Here is an 18,900-nt window from a genome sequence, read left to right on the forward strand (position 1 = left end):
TCATCAACTGATGACAATTAGCACTTGCGCAGGAGTGCCCGATTCTATTACATGTATGCGATTTGCATACATTTTTTTTTCAATGTAAGGCTTGATCCTGTGGCTTGATGCTATTTTTTATTTTTTTCTTGGGGTCAATTCAGACCGCAACACGCAATTGAAATAACAGATTTCAATTGCGTGAGACGTCTTGCAAATATGTCAAATATACTTTAGAAATGCATCTATGCGTCGCGTTGCGGTCTGAATTGACCCTTATAAGTTGAAGGACCTCACAGAAATAGCTAAAGATCGGTGAAAAATAGACCGTGTTAGCTTAAAAATTCTCCAAGATATCACAAACCAAAAGTCACATAAAATATAATAAAATAGACCTTCCCAAAAAGTTTTGTACAAACTATACTATGTACTTATCAGGTAAACGTTATTTTTTCAAAAAAATCTCAATTTTATAATAAAATCAGCCGATCTCCAACATGGAGCCGAGCTAGACAACATCCTAATTGTTGTACAGTAACAACAATAAGATTACTTAATAGTTCAGTCCGGCACTCCCGGACTGTTGATTATGATAAGAATTTCTAGGCGGAGTTCCACCATCTACTAGCACTGCATAGTAGATGGTGGAACTCCGCATGTATGAGTCAGAGCGCCTCCTAATTTTGACGGCATCAGTGACTCACGCAGGATAACAAGGGCATTGTTTTGCACAGACTGCCTTAAAGCTCGATTACATGCATCCATCCTGCAAGATATTCAAAATATAGGTGTTGCGTCTTTACATGCTAAAATTAAACTATACTAGACGCTTCCCGCGACCCAATATTGCAAAGTTTAATATCGAAGATTTTTCCACGATAAAATAGTCCTCCACGTGGTCTACATATTTTGTGCATATTAGTAAAGATAACGTACTGGCACCGTTGTTAACGAACTTGACGATTACCTAGTACCTACAGAAGTTTGAAATTGACATCGATTTAAGGTCAGCTACATGGCAACGTGGCGAAGCGATGCAATGCACTTTTAAGTTATTTGAAACATAAACAGTCAGCCCGACACCGTGGACGGTAAGACTGCCAATGTGTATCTTCTTGTGTTGTAAATAAAGTGCAGTTTGATTAATTAAGAGCTCACCTGACTCTAAAAATCAAACATCGTCCTTCTCTCTTCACACTCACGCCCGTCTTTCATATGCCAGGTGAAAAAGGACGGCGCGGAATCATCGCCGATTTAGTTTTACTTGAATAAAAGACGAACTATAATGATTATGCAAAAAGTGTTTTGAGCAAATTTAGGTTTTATCAATACCTTTTTAGATATTAAAAAATATTAAAGAAAAGCCAGCAAACTTCGAAGATCCAAGCAAAAATGTGTCTAAAACAAGGTTTTTTGTAAAAAAGAAACTATCGAGCATTTTTTGAGTAATCGTGTTTTCGTCTTGAGCATTTAATCTTTATGAACTGAAGTTACTTGTGTCAAAAAATCAGTTTTCTAGACCTTACAGATTTTGAGATCTAGGTAAAAGTATGCAGTCAAGTTAGAGTCATATGGGCTCTTAAAAGATACATCACATCGCTTCGTCATGTTGCAACTAAATAGCTTCTTTTTTTTAATCGTTTATTTACTTATCTAAACAATTAATACAATATTTAACAAAGTGCCGTACCACGGAAACCACGCATAGGGTTTATCTGTGATTCGGTGAGTCGCTATTACATAACTAAATAAATACAATAGATTGTTAGTGTTCTCTATCTTATTACAGGATGTAACAAAACTAAGTGATAATACTTTAGGGTGTGTATGTGTTCCTTGTGGAGAGTTCACTGTGAAAGTAGCACACCCTAAACTATTATCACTTAGTTTTGTTTCATCTTGTATAATATTTTACATGATGACACCATACATAATTATTACAACATACAAACGTACATTCTTCCGAGATAGGGCTGGCAAGCACCTGCAGCTCTTCTGATGTTGCGAGTGTCCATGGGCGGCGGTAGATAGGCGGTAGAAGGTAAGTACTTTCCATCAGGTGACCCGTTTGCTCGTTTGCCCCCTTATTTCATAAAAAAATAAAAATCCTATGTCCTTTCCTGGGACTCAAACCATCTCCAAACAAAATTCTACGGTTTGGGCGTGAAGAGGTATTCACAGACCGACAGACACGCTTTCGCACGATAATAAATTGGTGTGGATTGATAAGAAACGGTCTGAATCGAACTTTAAACAATACTGTATTAAAGCAGCATTAAAATACGAGAATAGGGGTATAGGGGTATAAGGCATTAGAAGTTTGAACTAGCAAGGTTATTAAAATATGCATAAGTCTGTTTATCTTTCTCAAAAAGTGCCAGTACACTCGGCAACATAATCCACTTTAATATGACCTGCTATCCCTAACAACTATTATACACGATGAGACCAACCTACAATGGTCGTGTCAAGTCGCCCACCATACCGTCTCAGACTCCTTAACTAATGACATCATCCTTCAATTGACTTTAATTATCATAGTTAATCGTGTGTCATTGCAATTTGTATCTTATAAGAGTACAACAGAGTTCACAATAGCTAAAAATTATACGGCCGTCTTAGGTTCCCACCTGTCACTTTAGCGCTCAGGATGAATTTAATCGTGAAAGACTGTCTCAGAAATTAGTCTTATTTTTGGGTACATGTGAACTAATTAAAGTTTGTCTACAGCTACGATTAAAATGCTGAACCGATCTTGACGTTTGGAATTAGAAAATTTGGTTCACAAATTCAATACGTGCAATTTGTTCTATAAATCACATTGGGTGTACCGCAAGGCTATGTTGTAGGTCCTAAATTCTAGAAGTTGAATAACATAGGCTTTATATTTATCCTTATTCACTACCAATGATCTATTATTGACCTACAAGTGATAGATGAGAACTGAATCACAATGACGGCAGTGATGATGAATCATTTATGTCATCTCATAGCTAAGAGTATCCCATAACCACAATATGATTGCATATTTTGATAATTCATTTTCCTTATTATGAAGTGTAAATAAAAACCTTAAAATTTATTTGAGTAATGGCAAGTTACATCGATCCGAAAAGAAGCATTGTAAAGTAGGAAAAGCGATGGAATATTGAAATATAGAAGACATAGTGTGTCTCCTATATTTTCAATATTCCATTCGTAATTATTTTAACTAACATTTTAATTTTGTTTTGCTTGAGCGATGTTTTTGAGATTTTTTGACATGCATTTTGAAGCTTTTATGATTGTTTAACTATTACTAGACGTTAGATATAAGGGCTATTGAATAGAAAACTTATTTTAAAAACCTTATAAATTGGGCCAAAACCAAATTGTCCTCCTTTTTTTCGCAGTAATCCGACCATTAAACATTCATACAACACACACAAAATAAAAATAAAGTTTTTTAACAAACGCATTTATTGACAACTAGCTTATTCTGCACAGGACGTCATATATTTTGTGCGCCACCTCCGCTCCGCCGAATCCTATGTAGCACGCACCGTGACTTGGATGTATCTTCCCCGGCGTGATGGACAGCTGATGCCTCGCCCTGCCGATGTACAGGGTCTCTCCAGACGCGGTCTTACCCCCAGGAATAGCCCCAGGTGGTACGTTTCCATTGGAGGCAGGCACCCACCTCAAATTGTTGGGTTTCGAGCACAAAACCTCTATGTTCTGAACTGGTATCTCCTTCCCGTTAAACATGACCGATGCAGCGTTATGTCGCACCGACAGTTTACCAGGAATCAGGTCTCCGTTGTGCCAGGCCCTGATCACCCATAGCGGGCTTCCGTCCCAACCCTCGTGGCCGCCTAACACCGCTCTTCCTGACAGCAAGTTCGCTGTAGTGGCAGTAGAGTGGATCCATTCGAAATCCCCCGCCGTTTCGGCTATTTGAACTTCCGTTGGCTCTATCGCTGGTGCGGAAGACTGGTTCGAAGACTCCCCGTGGTAGATGTAGTTGGTGATGTACGTCGGTTGACTCTGAGTCTCCGATTGGGTGACGGGAACAGGTACCATAATGGTGCCGGGTACAAAGTATGGGTATGGCGCTTGATGGTCGGATGGGTAGGGGTAGGCATGGGGTGGGGGAGGATGATGGGGATGATGGTGTGGGGGAGAATGATGGGGATGATGGGGATGATGGGGGTGATGAGGCGGTGGAGGCCAGGCTGGTGGTCCGTAGTACGGCGGCGGCGGTGGTCCGTGTGGTGGGAAACTCATGACGTCACTTCTGTTTTTCTGTCGTAATAGTTTTGAAACACTTATTTATTTGTTAACACTTCACTTTGTTACAAGGGCAATAATTCTTTGATCGTAATTTGTCAGGCTTCAGCAACTTTATTTTCTTTGCTCCTTTTTCATTCAACTTTATGTCCCAATTTTCTTTCAACGGTTTCTTTGTTTGACTTCAACGCTTTCTTCTAACAATGCCACTGTATTTTTGTTTACGTAATATCACAGTATCTATTGCGTATGTCTCTGTTAATACTACGTTTGCCCCCGATATAGGTATTTATATTGTGTTTATATCTTATCTCTGACTGATATGTCGATACCGGTTCTGACTCATTTACAGTCGAATGTGTATATTTTTGTAGAACAACACATTCTTTCATGATTTCATCAGCTAATGCAGTTGCATCTCTTTTGATGTTTTTATGGGTAACGGTGATTACTTCCCATCAGGTGATTCGTTAGCTCGTTTGCCTTTTACATCTACCCAAAGTTATTAATAATAATATTAGGTAAGGCAGATATTATACTAATAATATTATGTAAAGCAGATTCCTAACAATCGACATTGGCCTATATTCCTTTATAAGGTGTTCAGTTATTAATATTTACTTATTTTTAGTCTTATAACGTTGGAGGTTTTCGCAGTTGACTATACATTTTAAAACAAAAACAATATGTTTTGCCAATATCATTATTATCAGATATGAATCATGATTAAGAGAAATTGTATTTTTTCGAGATTCGTGTACAATAATTGTGACACATTTGGATTATCTGTAATCTACTGTATTCTATTTCAATGATAAGACTAATACAGTATGAATTAATTAAGATTTAGATAGCTACTTTACACTATAAATATACTTAGCATGACCACATTAGAAATGCGAAAGAAATACCTACCGATCTTAGACAAAGTAATAGAATTCCTGGGTATTTTCATCTATTCTCCTGTAAAAAGAAAGTTTTTGATAGTGGTCATACTGATCGTGCCAAGGAGGCATTGAAAATAATTAAAAAAAAGGAAAAATGAAACGATATTTTTTTAACTCTAGCATTACTTTATTACGAACAATGTGTTAATAACAATAAATTATAATATCATGATACATTCTAAGCTTATCTTATACCACTAACCATAATAATAATTATTATACACTACACTACATACATAAAATATTATGTATACAAATATACTCAGTGGAGGGTTGTAAAGAAATGCTCAAACATAAAATTTACATTACTTAAAGAGGCTGCTTTTCAGCCAACCTTTCAGAAGAGCATATTAAACTTTTTCATGTTAAAAATGTTAATAAATGAACATCTTTTATATCTTTATCATTTTCTATAGTACTTATGTTACAAATACTCTTTACAGCAGCTTAGAAAAGTTCTAAGAGATGTGAACTGTGCAGAAAACTAAGAAGAAGATTACGAAGATAATATATGTTATGGACTCTTGAAGGAACTTACAAAAACTTGAAACAGTCACATTTCTTGAGCACCTAAATGTTAGCACCATAAAACGAAAATTTTAAGATGAATCCACGGTTGGCATGTTTAATGTTTATGTGAGCAAAACAGTTCGGAAGACGCAGTGCGGGCCGTCCATGAGCAATAGCAAACGTACTTTACAATGAACTCTAACCGGCTCTTCCCCTGCTCTTCAAAATATCTAGAAACCTCTAGAACGCTCCACGGTTGCCATGGTTACGTGAGCACCACCGCTCGGAAGACGCAGTGTGGACCGTCCATAAACGCTAGCAAACATACTGCACAATGAAGTCTAACCAGCACTTCCCCTACTCTACAAAATTTCTAGAGACCTCTAGAACGTTCCACGGTTGCTATGGTTACGTGAGCACCACGGCTCGGAAGACGCAGTGCGGGCCGTCCATGAGGGCCGGCCACACAAACGCGCGGATGAGGTCGGAGCGCCTTTCCCTTTGCCCTCCCACTTGGAGACGCGTGTGCTTGTCGGGGTCCATCACCACTGGAAAAGAATAGCTGTTTGAGTTTCAACGAAAATAAGTGTGCTAGATACGGATTTTCGGTACCACGTGCTTTGAGGAAATTATATTGTTTTGTGCCAAAGTTGCAATTGTTTTCCTAATTTGATGTTATACGAATTGTTATACCATCAGGGCGATAAATGGCTCTGGTACCCTTGATGATAGCTCGATGGCAGGGTTACGTTCAGCAGTGGATGTTGATGACAGTTACCTGGTGCGAAGTCAGTGTCGATAAGTAGCGGGTGAAGCGTTAATCACGAGGACCTAAGTCCACCATACCTGACTGAAATCCTCCTGAGCAACAAGTCAGGACGCATTGCACATCAGTGCAGTTTGTCTTCTTTGTATTTGGCTGTTGTTGGGTTAGGTTAGGTTAGTGGTGGGAGCAGCGCTAGACAGTAGGCGGCTCGGCTAGAACTCTTGATGATGGGATGATTGGCGCTCCTTGGGAGACCTACACTCAGCAGCGCACGGTGATGATAATGATGAAGCTCACCACGCAGGACTATTCTTGATGATGGTGTGGTTGGCACCAAACGAGCACTCGTTTGAAGAGACCTACACTCAGCAGTGGACGGCGATGATGATAGTTACATGGTGCGAAGTCAGTGTCGATGCGTAGCGGCGGGTGCAGCGCCAGGCACCAGGCGGCTCTACACGCAGCCGCGGACACATGTAGACAGTACGGGTAAGACAACCTATGTAATAACGGGTAAGTACCATTAACGATGACTCGTTGGGAGGGTTACGTTCAGCAGTGGATGCTGATGATGATGATAGTTACTTGGTGCGGTCAGTGTCGATTCGTAGGGCCACCTGGTGTCTGGCGCTGCACCTGCAGCGCCAGACACCAGGCGGCCCTACACGTGGCGGCCGCTAGCGCGTGAAGCAGCGCGCAACTCGCCACACACAGGTACCGTTGACGATGGCTCGTTGGGAGGGTTACGTTCAGCAGTGGATGCTAATGATGAGTTACCTGGTGCAAAGTCTGTGTCGATGCGTAGCGGCGGGTGCAGCGCCAGGCACCAGGCGGCCCTACACGCGGCGGCCGCTAGCGCGTGGAGTGGCGCGCAGCTCGCCACACACGGGTATTCGCGCAGGGTACCCGTTACCTGAAATGGTGGAGTGTTCAATGGAATTTCAGGGTAAAATGGTTTTAAAAATCCTTTTTGCAGTCGGGACAATCTATGTAAAAGCAAAAATATGCCCGTCAGCCTCTTCAAGCTACAGCCGCTGAACGGACTTAGAGAAGATTTGTATTATGGTGATACTTTGAGTGTCGGAAAAAAAATTTAAAACGGCAAAATGAGGTACGTTCAGTGTTATGAGCACTCTAAATGAAGTATAATAATTACATTAAACAACTCTAAAGGTGATGATTGATTACACCTACCGAGTAGATTGGCGAGACAGTGCCCTCGGCCGAGCACATCCATATGTGTATTGTGTAAGTGCTTCACTAATGTAGGTATGATAATGGCGTGGCGGTACCCACAATTATTAGCGTCGGTATATATACGACCGAAAGGAAGATCTTCCGACCGTGCACAACACCTCGCTCGGTCGGAAGATCTTCCTTTGCGGCCTCTACGCATATACCTACAATGGTATATCCGAAAAAACTAACGAATGTCGAATGCTATAATGACAGTCATCATACCTGGCTAATAACAGTCCTTTCAGCCTCTCCCAGCGGGAAGGTATTAGCGGTGCTCCTCATCACTCGGAAAGCGGAACCCACGAAGCTCGCAGCGCCCGGCGTCGCGTCAGACTCGCAACCGAGCAGAGACTTGGCCTCGTTGATGCGGCGGTCTCGGAGAGAAATGACGGCACGGAAGGAGAGCTGGAAAGAGAGAGAGAATAATTAGATGACTGGATGGAGAATTACCATATTATTGGTCGCAGAGAGACTGCGCGGAAGGATAGCTGGTAAAGATGAGGAAGAAGATAATGAGGAAGATAATTTAAGAGTTAAGTTTCCTGGACCTGTAGAATATAATATTACTCGTAACTACGGAAAAAAGAGATTTATTCTAAAAAACTATTCGTCTGCAATATGATTTAATGTGATATTTAGGGTCAGGTTACATTGCAACTTGACGTGGCGATGCGGTGCGATGCACTTTTAAATGCTATAGTTATAAATAAGGACCTTAATTACTACACAAAAAGATACACATTAGACAGACTTGCAAGCAGCGTTGTCGAGCTACCTGTTCGAATTTTGAAGACTTTTTTAAATGCATTGTCATGTCACGTTGCAATTAAGAACTGACCCCTATGTATTATTAATTATGTCGTCCAAATTGCGGTTATATTATATTACATTACACAATGAGTAAGTAAATATACTTAGTTGCAAGTTATCTAAATTACACATGATGGTTTTGACTAGCTGACAAAGACAGATTACTTTGTTCATGTGAACTGAAATCTTTCTCACCGTTATTAAATTGACGTCACAATGAGTAAAAAGTATTTAGATGATCCATGCGTCGGATGGGCATGTAAAAAGTTGAAGTTGGTCATTCAAATGTTATCTCTCGCCGGTTTTCGATCTGTCAGTGGGTTACGAGAGCCAGGGAATATTGCACAATGCACATGGGCTATTACAAACATAAATTAAATCGGCCAAGTGCGAGTTGGACTCGCGCCCGAAAGGTTCCGTACCATTATAAAGCACAAATTGGTAAAAAATGTGTTTTTTGTATGGGAGCCCCCTTAATGATGGCCGTCCTCGGCGCCCAGGACGCTGGTAGTGTTGAGAAAATTGGTGCATCGGCGCATCTTTCGTTTGCCTTTAGCGCCCCTTTTTATCCGGTGCCCTGGGCGTTCGCCCTGCGTCACGGCGCCCACACCGCCGCGTACTGCGATATCGCTGGTGGTGGTGGTACACTCACCACGGCCACGGAGAAGACGATCTTGTACTTCAGGTTGGGCGTCTGCTGCAGCTGCTCGAGGCCGCTCAGCGCCGGCAGCACCTCGTCCGCCGCCAGCGCCCACACCGCCGCGTACTGCGATATCAGCTTGTTACTGGAACATGTTGGGTAGTGTGGTTAGAGTAGGTCGTATAGCGGGAAATGAGAGAGGGTGAAAGAGATTGTAAAATAGGATGAAGATAGGTGAAAAAGAAAGAAGTAAGGAAGAGAGAGGTTCGTTGTATTTATGGATAGAATAGGGTGTTTATACCGCTATTGAATGATTAAAAGGGAGATCTCCAACCATGCAAAGTTATATGCTGGGCTAAAGCCGATTGTTAGTTGTTAGCTGTGGTATCTCGCTCAGAGAACTTTAATTCAGGCTAATTGCACTAAACATCCTTAATCCATTGAATGGATTAAGGATCATTAGTGTTTAGTGCATTCCATTCAGCATTTATAAGAAGTAGATACCGTACTTGTTTCACGGTTCGCTTCTTTTGGCAGTTGTTGATCAATTTGCCCTTGTAAAGATCAAGGCTCTCATTTAAAATGCGCAATTCAATTTAAATTCTCGCGACATCCAATGAACGCTGTTGCTCAAGATATTGACCATTGACCGCACGGTAAAGTTTCCAAATCCGAGTCGAACGGAAACTGTAAATCCGTTGCGGCTCTTGGCTCATTGGCCTCCCTTTTGGATACAGCATAGGCATACCATAGATCTAAAAAGCTCGCCGTTTGGCATTCTGATGGACGTCATGGATGTCGAAATGGTACCCAATGCTGACGTAGAACTGTTGTCTTTGTAAATGTTCTGGAAAGTTCTTCCTCTATTAACCGCGTCCCTAGGGAAACAGTTTATAGATCCGCTAAGTTCCTAACCTATTTGTTTCGCGGTTTGTTTCTTTTTGCCTTGGTAATGATCTGGAAAGCTCTTGGAATGGTATTTTTGAAGAATAGTCTAGATCTCTATCATATCAGTATCAGGATTCTGGTGGACGGCATCTATGTCGGAGTGGTAACCGTTACTGGCGTAGAACAGTTACCCTCGTAAGGATTTGAGAGGTTCTTCAATTTTCATTGCCTACTTATTTCGCGGTTTGTTTCTTTTGGTTCTTGCCTGAACAATTAAGTATTTCAAATGGCTTCTTTTGAAAGCCTGTAGTCCCTATAGAACGCAAAATATAAATCTACATTCACTCACCGTTCAGGATTCTGGTGGACGTCATCGATGTCGGAGTGGTAGCCGTCGCTGGCGGAGTCTGTGGAGCGCGGTGCCGTGTCCGTGACTCCATCACTCATCTGCGACAGCAGCGCCGTGCAGCCGCGCGAGTAGCTCATCAGCACGCCCGCTACCGGCCTGGAATTAGGTTCACTTCATGAGCTATCTGGAAATCTATACTTAATATTATAAAGCGTATGAGTTTGTTTGTTTGAACACACTAATCTCAGGAACTACTGGGCCGATTTGAAAAATCTTTTAGTGTTGGATATCGAGGAAGGCTATATAAGCTATATTTTATCACGCTAAGACTAATAGTAGCGAAGAAATAGAGGAAGGAGGAAATACTGGATTATTATTTGGCACACATGAAGAATAGACCATGTGAAGGAACATAGGCTATGTTTTGCGGAAAAATGTACGGTTTCCGTGAAATTCCTAAATTACGCGGGCGAAGCCGCGCGGAACCCCTAGTTTAGTACAAACAACTAGGGTAGGTACTAGGTACGAAGGCAACTTACATTCGATTATTCTAACTTCGCTGTTGAATTAAATCTTAATAACGGTTAAGATCGTCTTTTAAATCAGACGACCACGTCATGACAATGCGTGTGTCTGTCCGCCTGTCTGTTACCTCTTAACGTCCAAACCGAAACTAAACTGATTTTGCTGAAATTTGGTATGGGGATACTTTGAGTCCTGGGAAAGGACATAAGATTTTTTTTACGTCTAGAGGACGTATTATAAATTATAATATATTTTTAGATGTCCTATTTCGAATTTTCACCCTCTTATTTCGGATTGGAGTAAAACTAATCGCAAATGTAGAAGTTATTGATGTAATCTATTTACTTAGGAATACTCGTATTAAAAAGTGTCAATACGCCTATTTACTTACGCATGTTGTGAGAAAACCGAGTAAAAGTCGTTGCATAAGCATTGAGTGTAGTTAAATCATCAAACAAAGACGAGATACCATCGTTCTCAGGTTATGAAAGTTACACAATTAACTGGGGTTCAAAGTTAACTTCACTGGGAGTAAGGATTTTTAACCTTTGAGTCACTTCATACAAAATATAACGGACATCCATGATTCGGTCATGACTCATGTCTCACTTGGGGCAAAGGATCAGCATATAAGGGTCAATTAACAGATTTCTTGAGCGTGAGACGTCTTGCAAATCTGACAAAATCCATACAAATTTAGAAATGCGCGTCGCGTTGCAGTCTGAATAGACCCTTAGGTACCTTGCAATTTTTTCTCGCTAATTTTTTTAAATACTTAAATGTTTTTAAAATTTGTAAAAATAATAATAAAATGCGCCTTAGATTCTGAATTTATATAGGTAGAGACTTTTCATAAAATTCCTAACTATATAACTAATATTGTGAATGCAAAAGTGAATCTCTCTTTTAATGTATTTTCATGCTCTACGGTTGAACCAATTCAAATAAAAGGTATGAAGATACTTTAAAAGACGGGAAAGACACAGGATAGTTTTTGTTGCAGGAAAATGTACGGTTCCCGCGCGAATTCGTAGCAACGGAGTTGTGGCACAGATAACTTAATGAAAATAAAAACCGGCCAAGTGCGAGTTAGACTCGCCCATGAAGGGTTCCGCAACAGCAATAAGGTTTATTTTTATGAAATTAAGAGGTTTTTGATTTATTTTCATATTTTAGTTGATTTATTAATGAAAGTTAAAAGGTTTACCATTTGTGACGTACAAATAAAAAAAAACTACTGGCTAGATCTCGTTCGAATTTTTTTCTATTTCAGTTGTATCTATGGGGACCCCTAAATTTTTTTATAATTTTCCATTTTTGTATCAAAATCTTAAAGCGGTTCACAGACTACATCTACTTACCAAGCTCTTATGGTTTCGGAGAAAAGTGGCTGTGACATACGGACGGACAGACAGACAGACATGACGAATCTATAAGGGTTCCGTTTTTTGCCATTTGGCTACGGAACCCTAAAAAAGGATCCTAGGCCATAATGGCCTAGGATTTTATAGAAGGACCTTCACCGAGCTGGTTAATAATATAATAACCAGCTCGGTGAAGGTCCTTCTATAAAGGGATCCTACATAGGCCATTACCACGTGTTGTAGGCGTCACCTAGTATTTTCTATTCTCAAATACGTCTTACATAATAGTTTCTTAGGTCTCTCTTTACACCTCTTTACGTTTACAAAATGTTCTACGCAATATTTACCCAAGCACGTTAAGTTTATCGATAAGGTTTACCGCAGGGCAACTTTGACAAATAAGTATGTTTGGGTGCGGCGGAGGAAAAACGAGAAGCTTTCCAAACGTAGATATTTCTGTAACTTTCCAGTTTCCCCTATTCCATATTGTGTTAGTACTATTGTTACATCTAGACTTGCAAAGATGTACTTATTATGAAAATCATGTGAAACCGCATGGAATGAATATTACATTGTCATAGTAGGTACCTAATGAATGAATTCATTTAATGCTGCTGTCGTGTGAGATTCTTATGATTTCCATAGGAATATCCAGAAAAGGTCAGAATATTTATAAAAAATTATATATATTCATAAAGGTCAATTCACACAGAAACGAGACTAAACTTTGAGTGACTTAGCGAATTAAATTGCAATTCAATGTCGAAATAAAAATTATTGTCTTTTTCCGTCTTTCATAGTATCTTTATACCAAATTTCATCCAAATCGGTTAGGGCGATTAAGCTTTAAAGTTTAAGAGGTAACACACAGACTTACAGACACATTTTGCATAATGTTGTAATCATAATATTATACATAATATATAATATATTATAATAAAATCGTAGAGTTAAAATTTTTGTACATTGAAAATAAACTTGAAAAAACGAGTCAGGGGCAAGTTAGAAGAGTAATAGAAAACATTTTAACTGTTTTTGAAATTTTTGTTTCTCTGTCTGTCTGTTTGTCTGTTTGTCTGTTTGTCTGTTTGTACAGGCTAATCTCTGAATCCGCCGGACAGATTTCAATGAAATTTGGCATGATGATACCTTACATCCCTGGTCAACATCTAAGATATTTTTTTTAACCGACTTTCAAAAAAGGAGGAGTTAATGTTTACTTTGCTGTTTGTGGTCATTTTCAAAATTATTTTTTTGTTGTATAGATTGCCCGAATTTGATACCACGTTTACAATAAAATTGGCCAAGTGCGAGTCGGACTCACGCACGAAGGGTTCCGTACCGTTATAGAGAAAATAGGCCAAAAGTTGTGTTTTTGTATGGGAGCCCCCCTTAAATTTTAATTGTATTCTCATTTTATTATTAATTATTAAAGTACACATATAATTAAGGATTCTGTGAAAATTTCAACTGCCTGCCTGTTGTCATTATTGATATCGAGCAAAAAAGGCCAAAAAAAATCATGTTTGTTGTATGGGAGCCCCCCTTAAATATTGATTTTATTTCGTTTTCAGTATGTGTTGTTATATCGGCAATAGATATACACAATTTGTAAAAATTTCAGAACTCTAGCTATAACGGTTCTTGAGATACAGCCTGGAGACAGACAGACGGACAGACAAAGAAGTCTTAGTAATAGGGTCCCGTTTTTACCCTTTGGGTACGGAACCCTAAAAACGGTGACTTGATAAGTAATGGAATTGAAGAAACTCATCGAAATTTACAACGACAACCAAAGGAGATATAACAGTGGTGGGAATGTGTGGTGGCCGGTGGGCCAATGCCAATAAAGAAATTACATTGTGGGTAAGTAAGTAAACGACTTCAAGCGTTATTTTGTTCTGGTTTAACTGTAGATTATAAATAAGAGGTAGGTTAAAGAGGGATAGATGCCTACATTAAATCCCGTCTTCTGAAGTCTATCGACCTCTATCTCCGTCACATGTTACTTTCCCCTGTCCTGTGGCCCCCATCCCCTCTTCGAAGAAAGGATTTTTCAAAACGATAAGTACCGTATCTGAGGTTCAAGTTTCCTGGGTCTTTGATGTAAGTAAATTAAAATTTTCGTGTGTTTAAATATAGATAAAAAAAAGTAGATGGGTGTTCAATTTTCTAAATCTCGATTTTAATAACATACATTCACGCGGACAGCTAGTTATACATATTATTATTATAATATGCCTTGTTATTGTAGTAAAACATATGACCTTAACTCATATAATTTAATAGAGAGCATAATTTCGGTTAATTCCGTTTATTATTTCATAATCGGGTGTTATTTAATAATAAGCTGTTATTATCTTTTATCTAGGGTGAGATTAATGTTTTTAAAGTGTTAATTTATGTTTATTATGTTTCCTGTTCGTCTGTATGTTGCAATACGGGTAATTTTAGTCAATGGACACTGGAGAGCTAAAGTTTGACCGCGGTAAGAAGGAACTCCATAGTAAAAGGTTCGTTTACTAACAAAATATTATGTCTATGTGAACAAATTACGAATTTGTTTAGTTCCTTTTTTTTATTTTTTTTTTAATTAACTAATATTATCTATTTCAGCAATAATTATTCTAAATGACGCCCGTAACACCGTTGCACCAAAATTCATACGCGCGAAAACAGTTCATTTTCCAAACAGGGTTGAAAAGCATCCTATATAAAGGACATGGGACCGGGACTCAAAGACCAGAAAAATCGGTTCAGACGTTTGCGAAGCAGTTTGGGCATGATGTGGTAACAGACGGACTCACTTTCTCATTTATGACATTATTAGTATAGACGCCAGTGTTATCTAAACACAAAGAGTGTAAGCTCTTACAGAAGTTGGTCTACGCGTTTCGCGTATTGTGTGCTTTTAGAGTTTAGTTTTTTTTTATGAAATAAGGGGGCAAACGAGCAAACGGGTCACCTAATGGAAAGCAACTTCCGTCGCCCATGGACACACGCAACATCAGAAGAGCTGCAGGTGCGTTGCCGGTCTTTTAAGAGGGAATTGGATTACAGGGTAGGGGAGGTAAGGAAGGGAATACGGAAGGGAAGGGTAGGGAATTGGGCCTCCTGTAAACTCATTCACTCGACGAAACAGAGCGCAAGCGCTGTTTGACGCCGGTTTTCTGTGAGAACGTGTTATTTCTCCGGTCGAGCCGGCCCATTCGTGCCGAAGCATGGCTCTACCACGTAACGAGTTTAGACAATTCGGCAACAATTCGATGAATGAGTGGACGCTCTAAGGGTCTATACAGACGCCCGCTCGCTCCGCTGTTTTTGCTACTGATTCCATGCGCGGGAGAGCGGAGCTTGTATTAGCTCCGTGAAGCGGAGCGTGCGGGCGGGTGGGATGGTGCAGACTGCACGCCAACTGCAACTGAACTGCAATCCGACTACGCATTTGGTTTGCAGTTCTATTGCAGTCGTGTCAACTGCATTCAAACTGCACTTGAACTGCAATTTGCGGTTGGATTGCAGTTGAAATGTGGTCTGTCTGTATAGACCCTAATAGCTAAGTAAGAAATAAATGATACAACAAAAGCGCACCATCATAGGAAATAGTTACGCACCGTCACAACATAACCTTTACATGTTACGAAACATAATATACTTGTTGTCCGGACTCCGGATGAACCCTCAAAATATTCTTCCTAGTCGGATGTTACTCGTTATGTAAAGGAAATGACGGAAAAAACTGATGCTATTAATCTATTATTATGTGGTTTTGATCGTTGATGACCATGGTGTAAATTTGGAATATCGGTCAAGATTTTTGGTGATATGAAGTTTCAATTTAGATGTGTTTGGATAAAATACAATAAAAGCTTTTACCCCAAGGCTTAACCATAATGTTATAGATATCTAGGAAGTTGTTATGAGTAGTGTAAGGGTCAATTCAGACCGCAACGCGACGAGGCGAGGCAAGGCGCGGCGCGGCAAATTTTTTTTTTTATGAATTAAGGGGGCAAACGAGCAAACGGGTCACCTGATGGAAAGCAACTTCCGTCGCCCATGGACACTCGCAGCATCAGAAATCAGAAGAGCTGCAGGTGCGTTGCCGGCCTTTTAAGAGGGAATAGGGTAATAGGTGAGGGTAGGGAAGGGAAAGGAATAGGTAGGGGATTGGGCCTCCGGTAAACCCACTCACTCGGCGAAACACAGCGCAAGCGCTGTTTCACGCCGGTTTTCTGTGAGAACGTGGTATTTCTCCGGTCGAGCCGGCCCATTCGCGCCGAAGCATGGCTCTTCCACGTTAAAATAATTTGTATGGATTTGACAGATTTTAATTGCGCGAGACGTCTTGCGAATCTGTCAAATCCATATAAATTTAGAAATGCACGCGTCGCGTTGCGTTATCAACCCCATGTTGCAGTAATTGTAAATTGTAGATACATAATAATATAGAACCCCGTTTCTTCTAGAAATAGGAGAACCCGCTGCTGTTTTTACGCTCTATTAGAAATTTAAAACTTTAATTAAGACTGGATCCAAACTAAACTCGTTTATCGCGCGGAAAACCGTACCTTCTTCCGAGATAAAAAGTATCATATGTCCTTTCCCGGGACTTAGTACCTCCTTACTAAATTTCAGCAAAATTAGTTTGGAAGTGAAGAGGTAACAGACAGATAGACAGACACTCTTTCGCATTTATAATATTAGCAGGAATGTCAAACGAAGACCAAATCAACGAAACAAACAACTAAACTAAACCAAAACGTTTACTCTTCTTTAAAAAAATGAGAATATAACCAATCAGAAAGCGTTTTAAGTTAACGCATCAATATCGCAACTGTGCTTAAGATCTTCATTCTTCTATCTAATTCAGCAGAATCTAATCTTACTTCGTATCACTCAAGTTCTGGGCCGGATCCGTCCTCTTTATCTGGCCTACGTAGGCCTTACCGCTACCGCTTACCGCCTTATCGCTTTCCACCCTGGCCGCCAGCGCTGACACCAGGGTGGGGAGCTAACGCAGAACCGGTTTGTCCACGATAGTGAGAAGAGACTTGTTGGGACTCTCTCCCAACAAGTCTCTTCTCACTATCAGACAGACTAGCAGGTGCTTATGGGAGGACGACGCTGGGTCATGACTGTTAATGATGACTGCCGATACTATTCACTACCTTCTCAGCGCCAATCAGCTGCATTCTTCCTTCATAACCACCAATAAGGTCTTACCTCGTGTCACTTAAGTCCAGGGCCGGATCCGTCCTCTTAATCTGGCCCACGCAGGCCAGCACCGCCTTATCGCTTTCCACCCTGGCCGCCAGCGCTGACACCAGGGTTGGGAGCTGTCGCAGAGCCGGCTTGTCCACGATGGTGAGGAGGGACTTGTTGTCTATGAGCCTCCTCTCTACATCCGCGTGAGAGAGGGCTAGGAGACGCTGGTGGGAGGACGACGCTGGGTCCTGGTTGACTGTCACTGATGACTGAAGAACAGAGATGGATTATTTACAATGCCTTGGGCTATATTCTTGTAACAGCTTTACAATCAAACGAGCATATGAGAATAAGGCCACAGGGAATATAATTATTATCATATATTTTATGGTGGTATTCTACGTAGGTACATACAACTTAGTACTTAGTTCACTTAGTTGTTAAATGACAGCCTCTAAGCCAGCGTAGATGACCCTTATTGTTCTTATATCCTAATTACCAATAGTCTGATAAAATTTGCAGTAGCCTAAATAGTAAGGAAGCTCATGGATTTACCAAATTGATTTGTGTCATACTCGTAATAGTTTTTTGACCTGTTGTTATAGGCATTGGGTAAATGTTTAGCCTAGTATAGCTTGTATAGCTAGAACGTACCAGCTCCTCCAGCTTATGCAGCGCCTGCTTGTAGACGTCCACGTGCCGTTGCAGCTCGTTCTTCATGGCTACATGGAGGGAGATCAGCGAGCCCGTCGCGTCCGCTGTCAGACCGTGCGTGCCCAGACCTGGGGGTGTGAATTGTATTGTAAATTACTTAATATACTGGGTGTAACAAAACATAGTGATAATGTTTAAGGGTTTCGCTATGAAAGTAGTAGTAGCAGTACAGGATCTATCAGCCTATCTAGGATCTATCAGCAGGGTCTATCAGCCCAGGCTGTCTTATTCGCACGCACACAAAAATACTGTCTCACGCGTGTAACAACTTGGGATCGTTCCGACGTTCGAGGCATGATAATCGAGCTGGCAAGGAGCTGTTAGTATATTATAGTCTAAGCGATAAGTTGAGAATGGCGAAATATAGAGATAAGGGTCATAAAAATACGTGCGATAGCTCATTAGATTCGGGAAGACGTCTAGAAAAATGTATCGGAAGCGTGTATTAGCACACAAAAAATTGCAAAAGTTATAAGCAAATTAGGTTGCCAAAAAAAAGGTATTACGTTTTTTCTACGAATAATAAAAACTAAGGAAGAGTAAGTCCGTCAAAAAAAGTGCACCAAAAGGCTACAAAATGTGACCCGAATACATGCATATTTATGCATGTGTTCGGTACACATTTTTCGTCTACATATACTCGAGTGACATTCAACCAGGTTGACATGACAATTTTGTCAAACTCATTTTACAAT

At 40.3% G+C, this 18,900-nt stretch overlaps 2 protein-coding genes across 2 annotated transcripts in view; both read right to left on the bottom strand.

The window, feature by feature from the left end:
* Positions 1-3,426: 3,426 nt before the first annotated feature.
* Positions 3,427-4,492, bottom strand: LOC121737723. The gene has a single exon (XM_042129409.1). It carries the CDS (start codon positions 4,243-4,245, stop codon positions 3,448-3,450), a length of 798 nt encoding a protein of 265 aa, XP_041985343.1. The 5' UTR covers positions 4,246-4,492; the 3' UTR covers positions 3,427-3,447.
* A 1,128-nt stretch (positions 4,493-5,620) lies between these two features.
* Positions 5,621-18,900, bottom strand: part of LOC121737705 — a 32,791-nt gene continuing 19,511 nt past the window's right edge. Inside the window, exons 4-10 of the mRNA XM_042129386.1 lie at positions 18,146-18,273; positions 17,510-17,760; positions 10,398-10,553; positions 9,173-9,305; positions 7,933-8,115; positions 7,249-7,384; positions 5,621-6,253 (exon numbers count right to left, since the gene is read on the bottom strand). Coding sequence (XP_041985320.1) covers positions 6,114-6,253; positions 7,249-7,384; positions 7,933-8,115; positions 9,173-9,305; positions 10,398-10,553; positions 17,510-17,760; positions 18,146-18,273 — 1,127 coding nt within the window. The 3' untranslated portion in view covers positions 5,621-6,113. The remainder of the gene's footprint in view (positions 6,254-7,248; positions 7,385-7,932; positions 8,116-9,172; positions 9,306-10,397; positions 10,554-17,509; positions 17,761-18,145; positions 18,274-18,900) is intronic.

Source organism: Aricia agestis, chromosome 21, assembly GCF_905147365.1.
Source record: "Aricia agestis chromosome 21, ilAriAges1.1, whole genome shotgun sequence".
In the NCBI taxonomy this organism is placed as follows: Eukaryota; Metazoa; Arthropoda; class Insecta; order Lepidoptera; family Lycaenidae; genus Aricia; species Aricia agestis.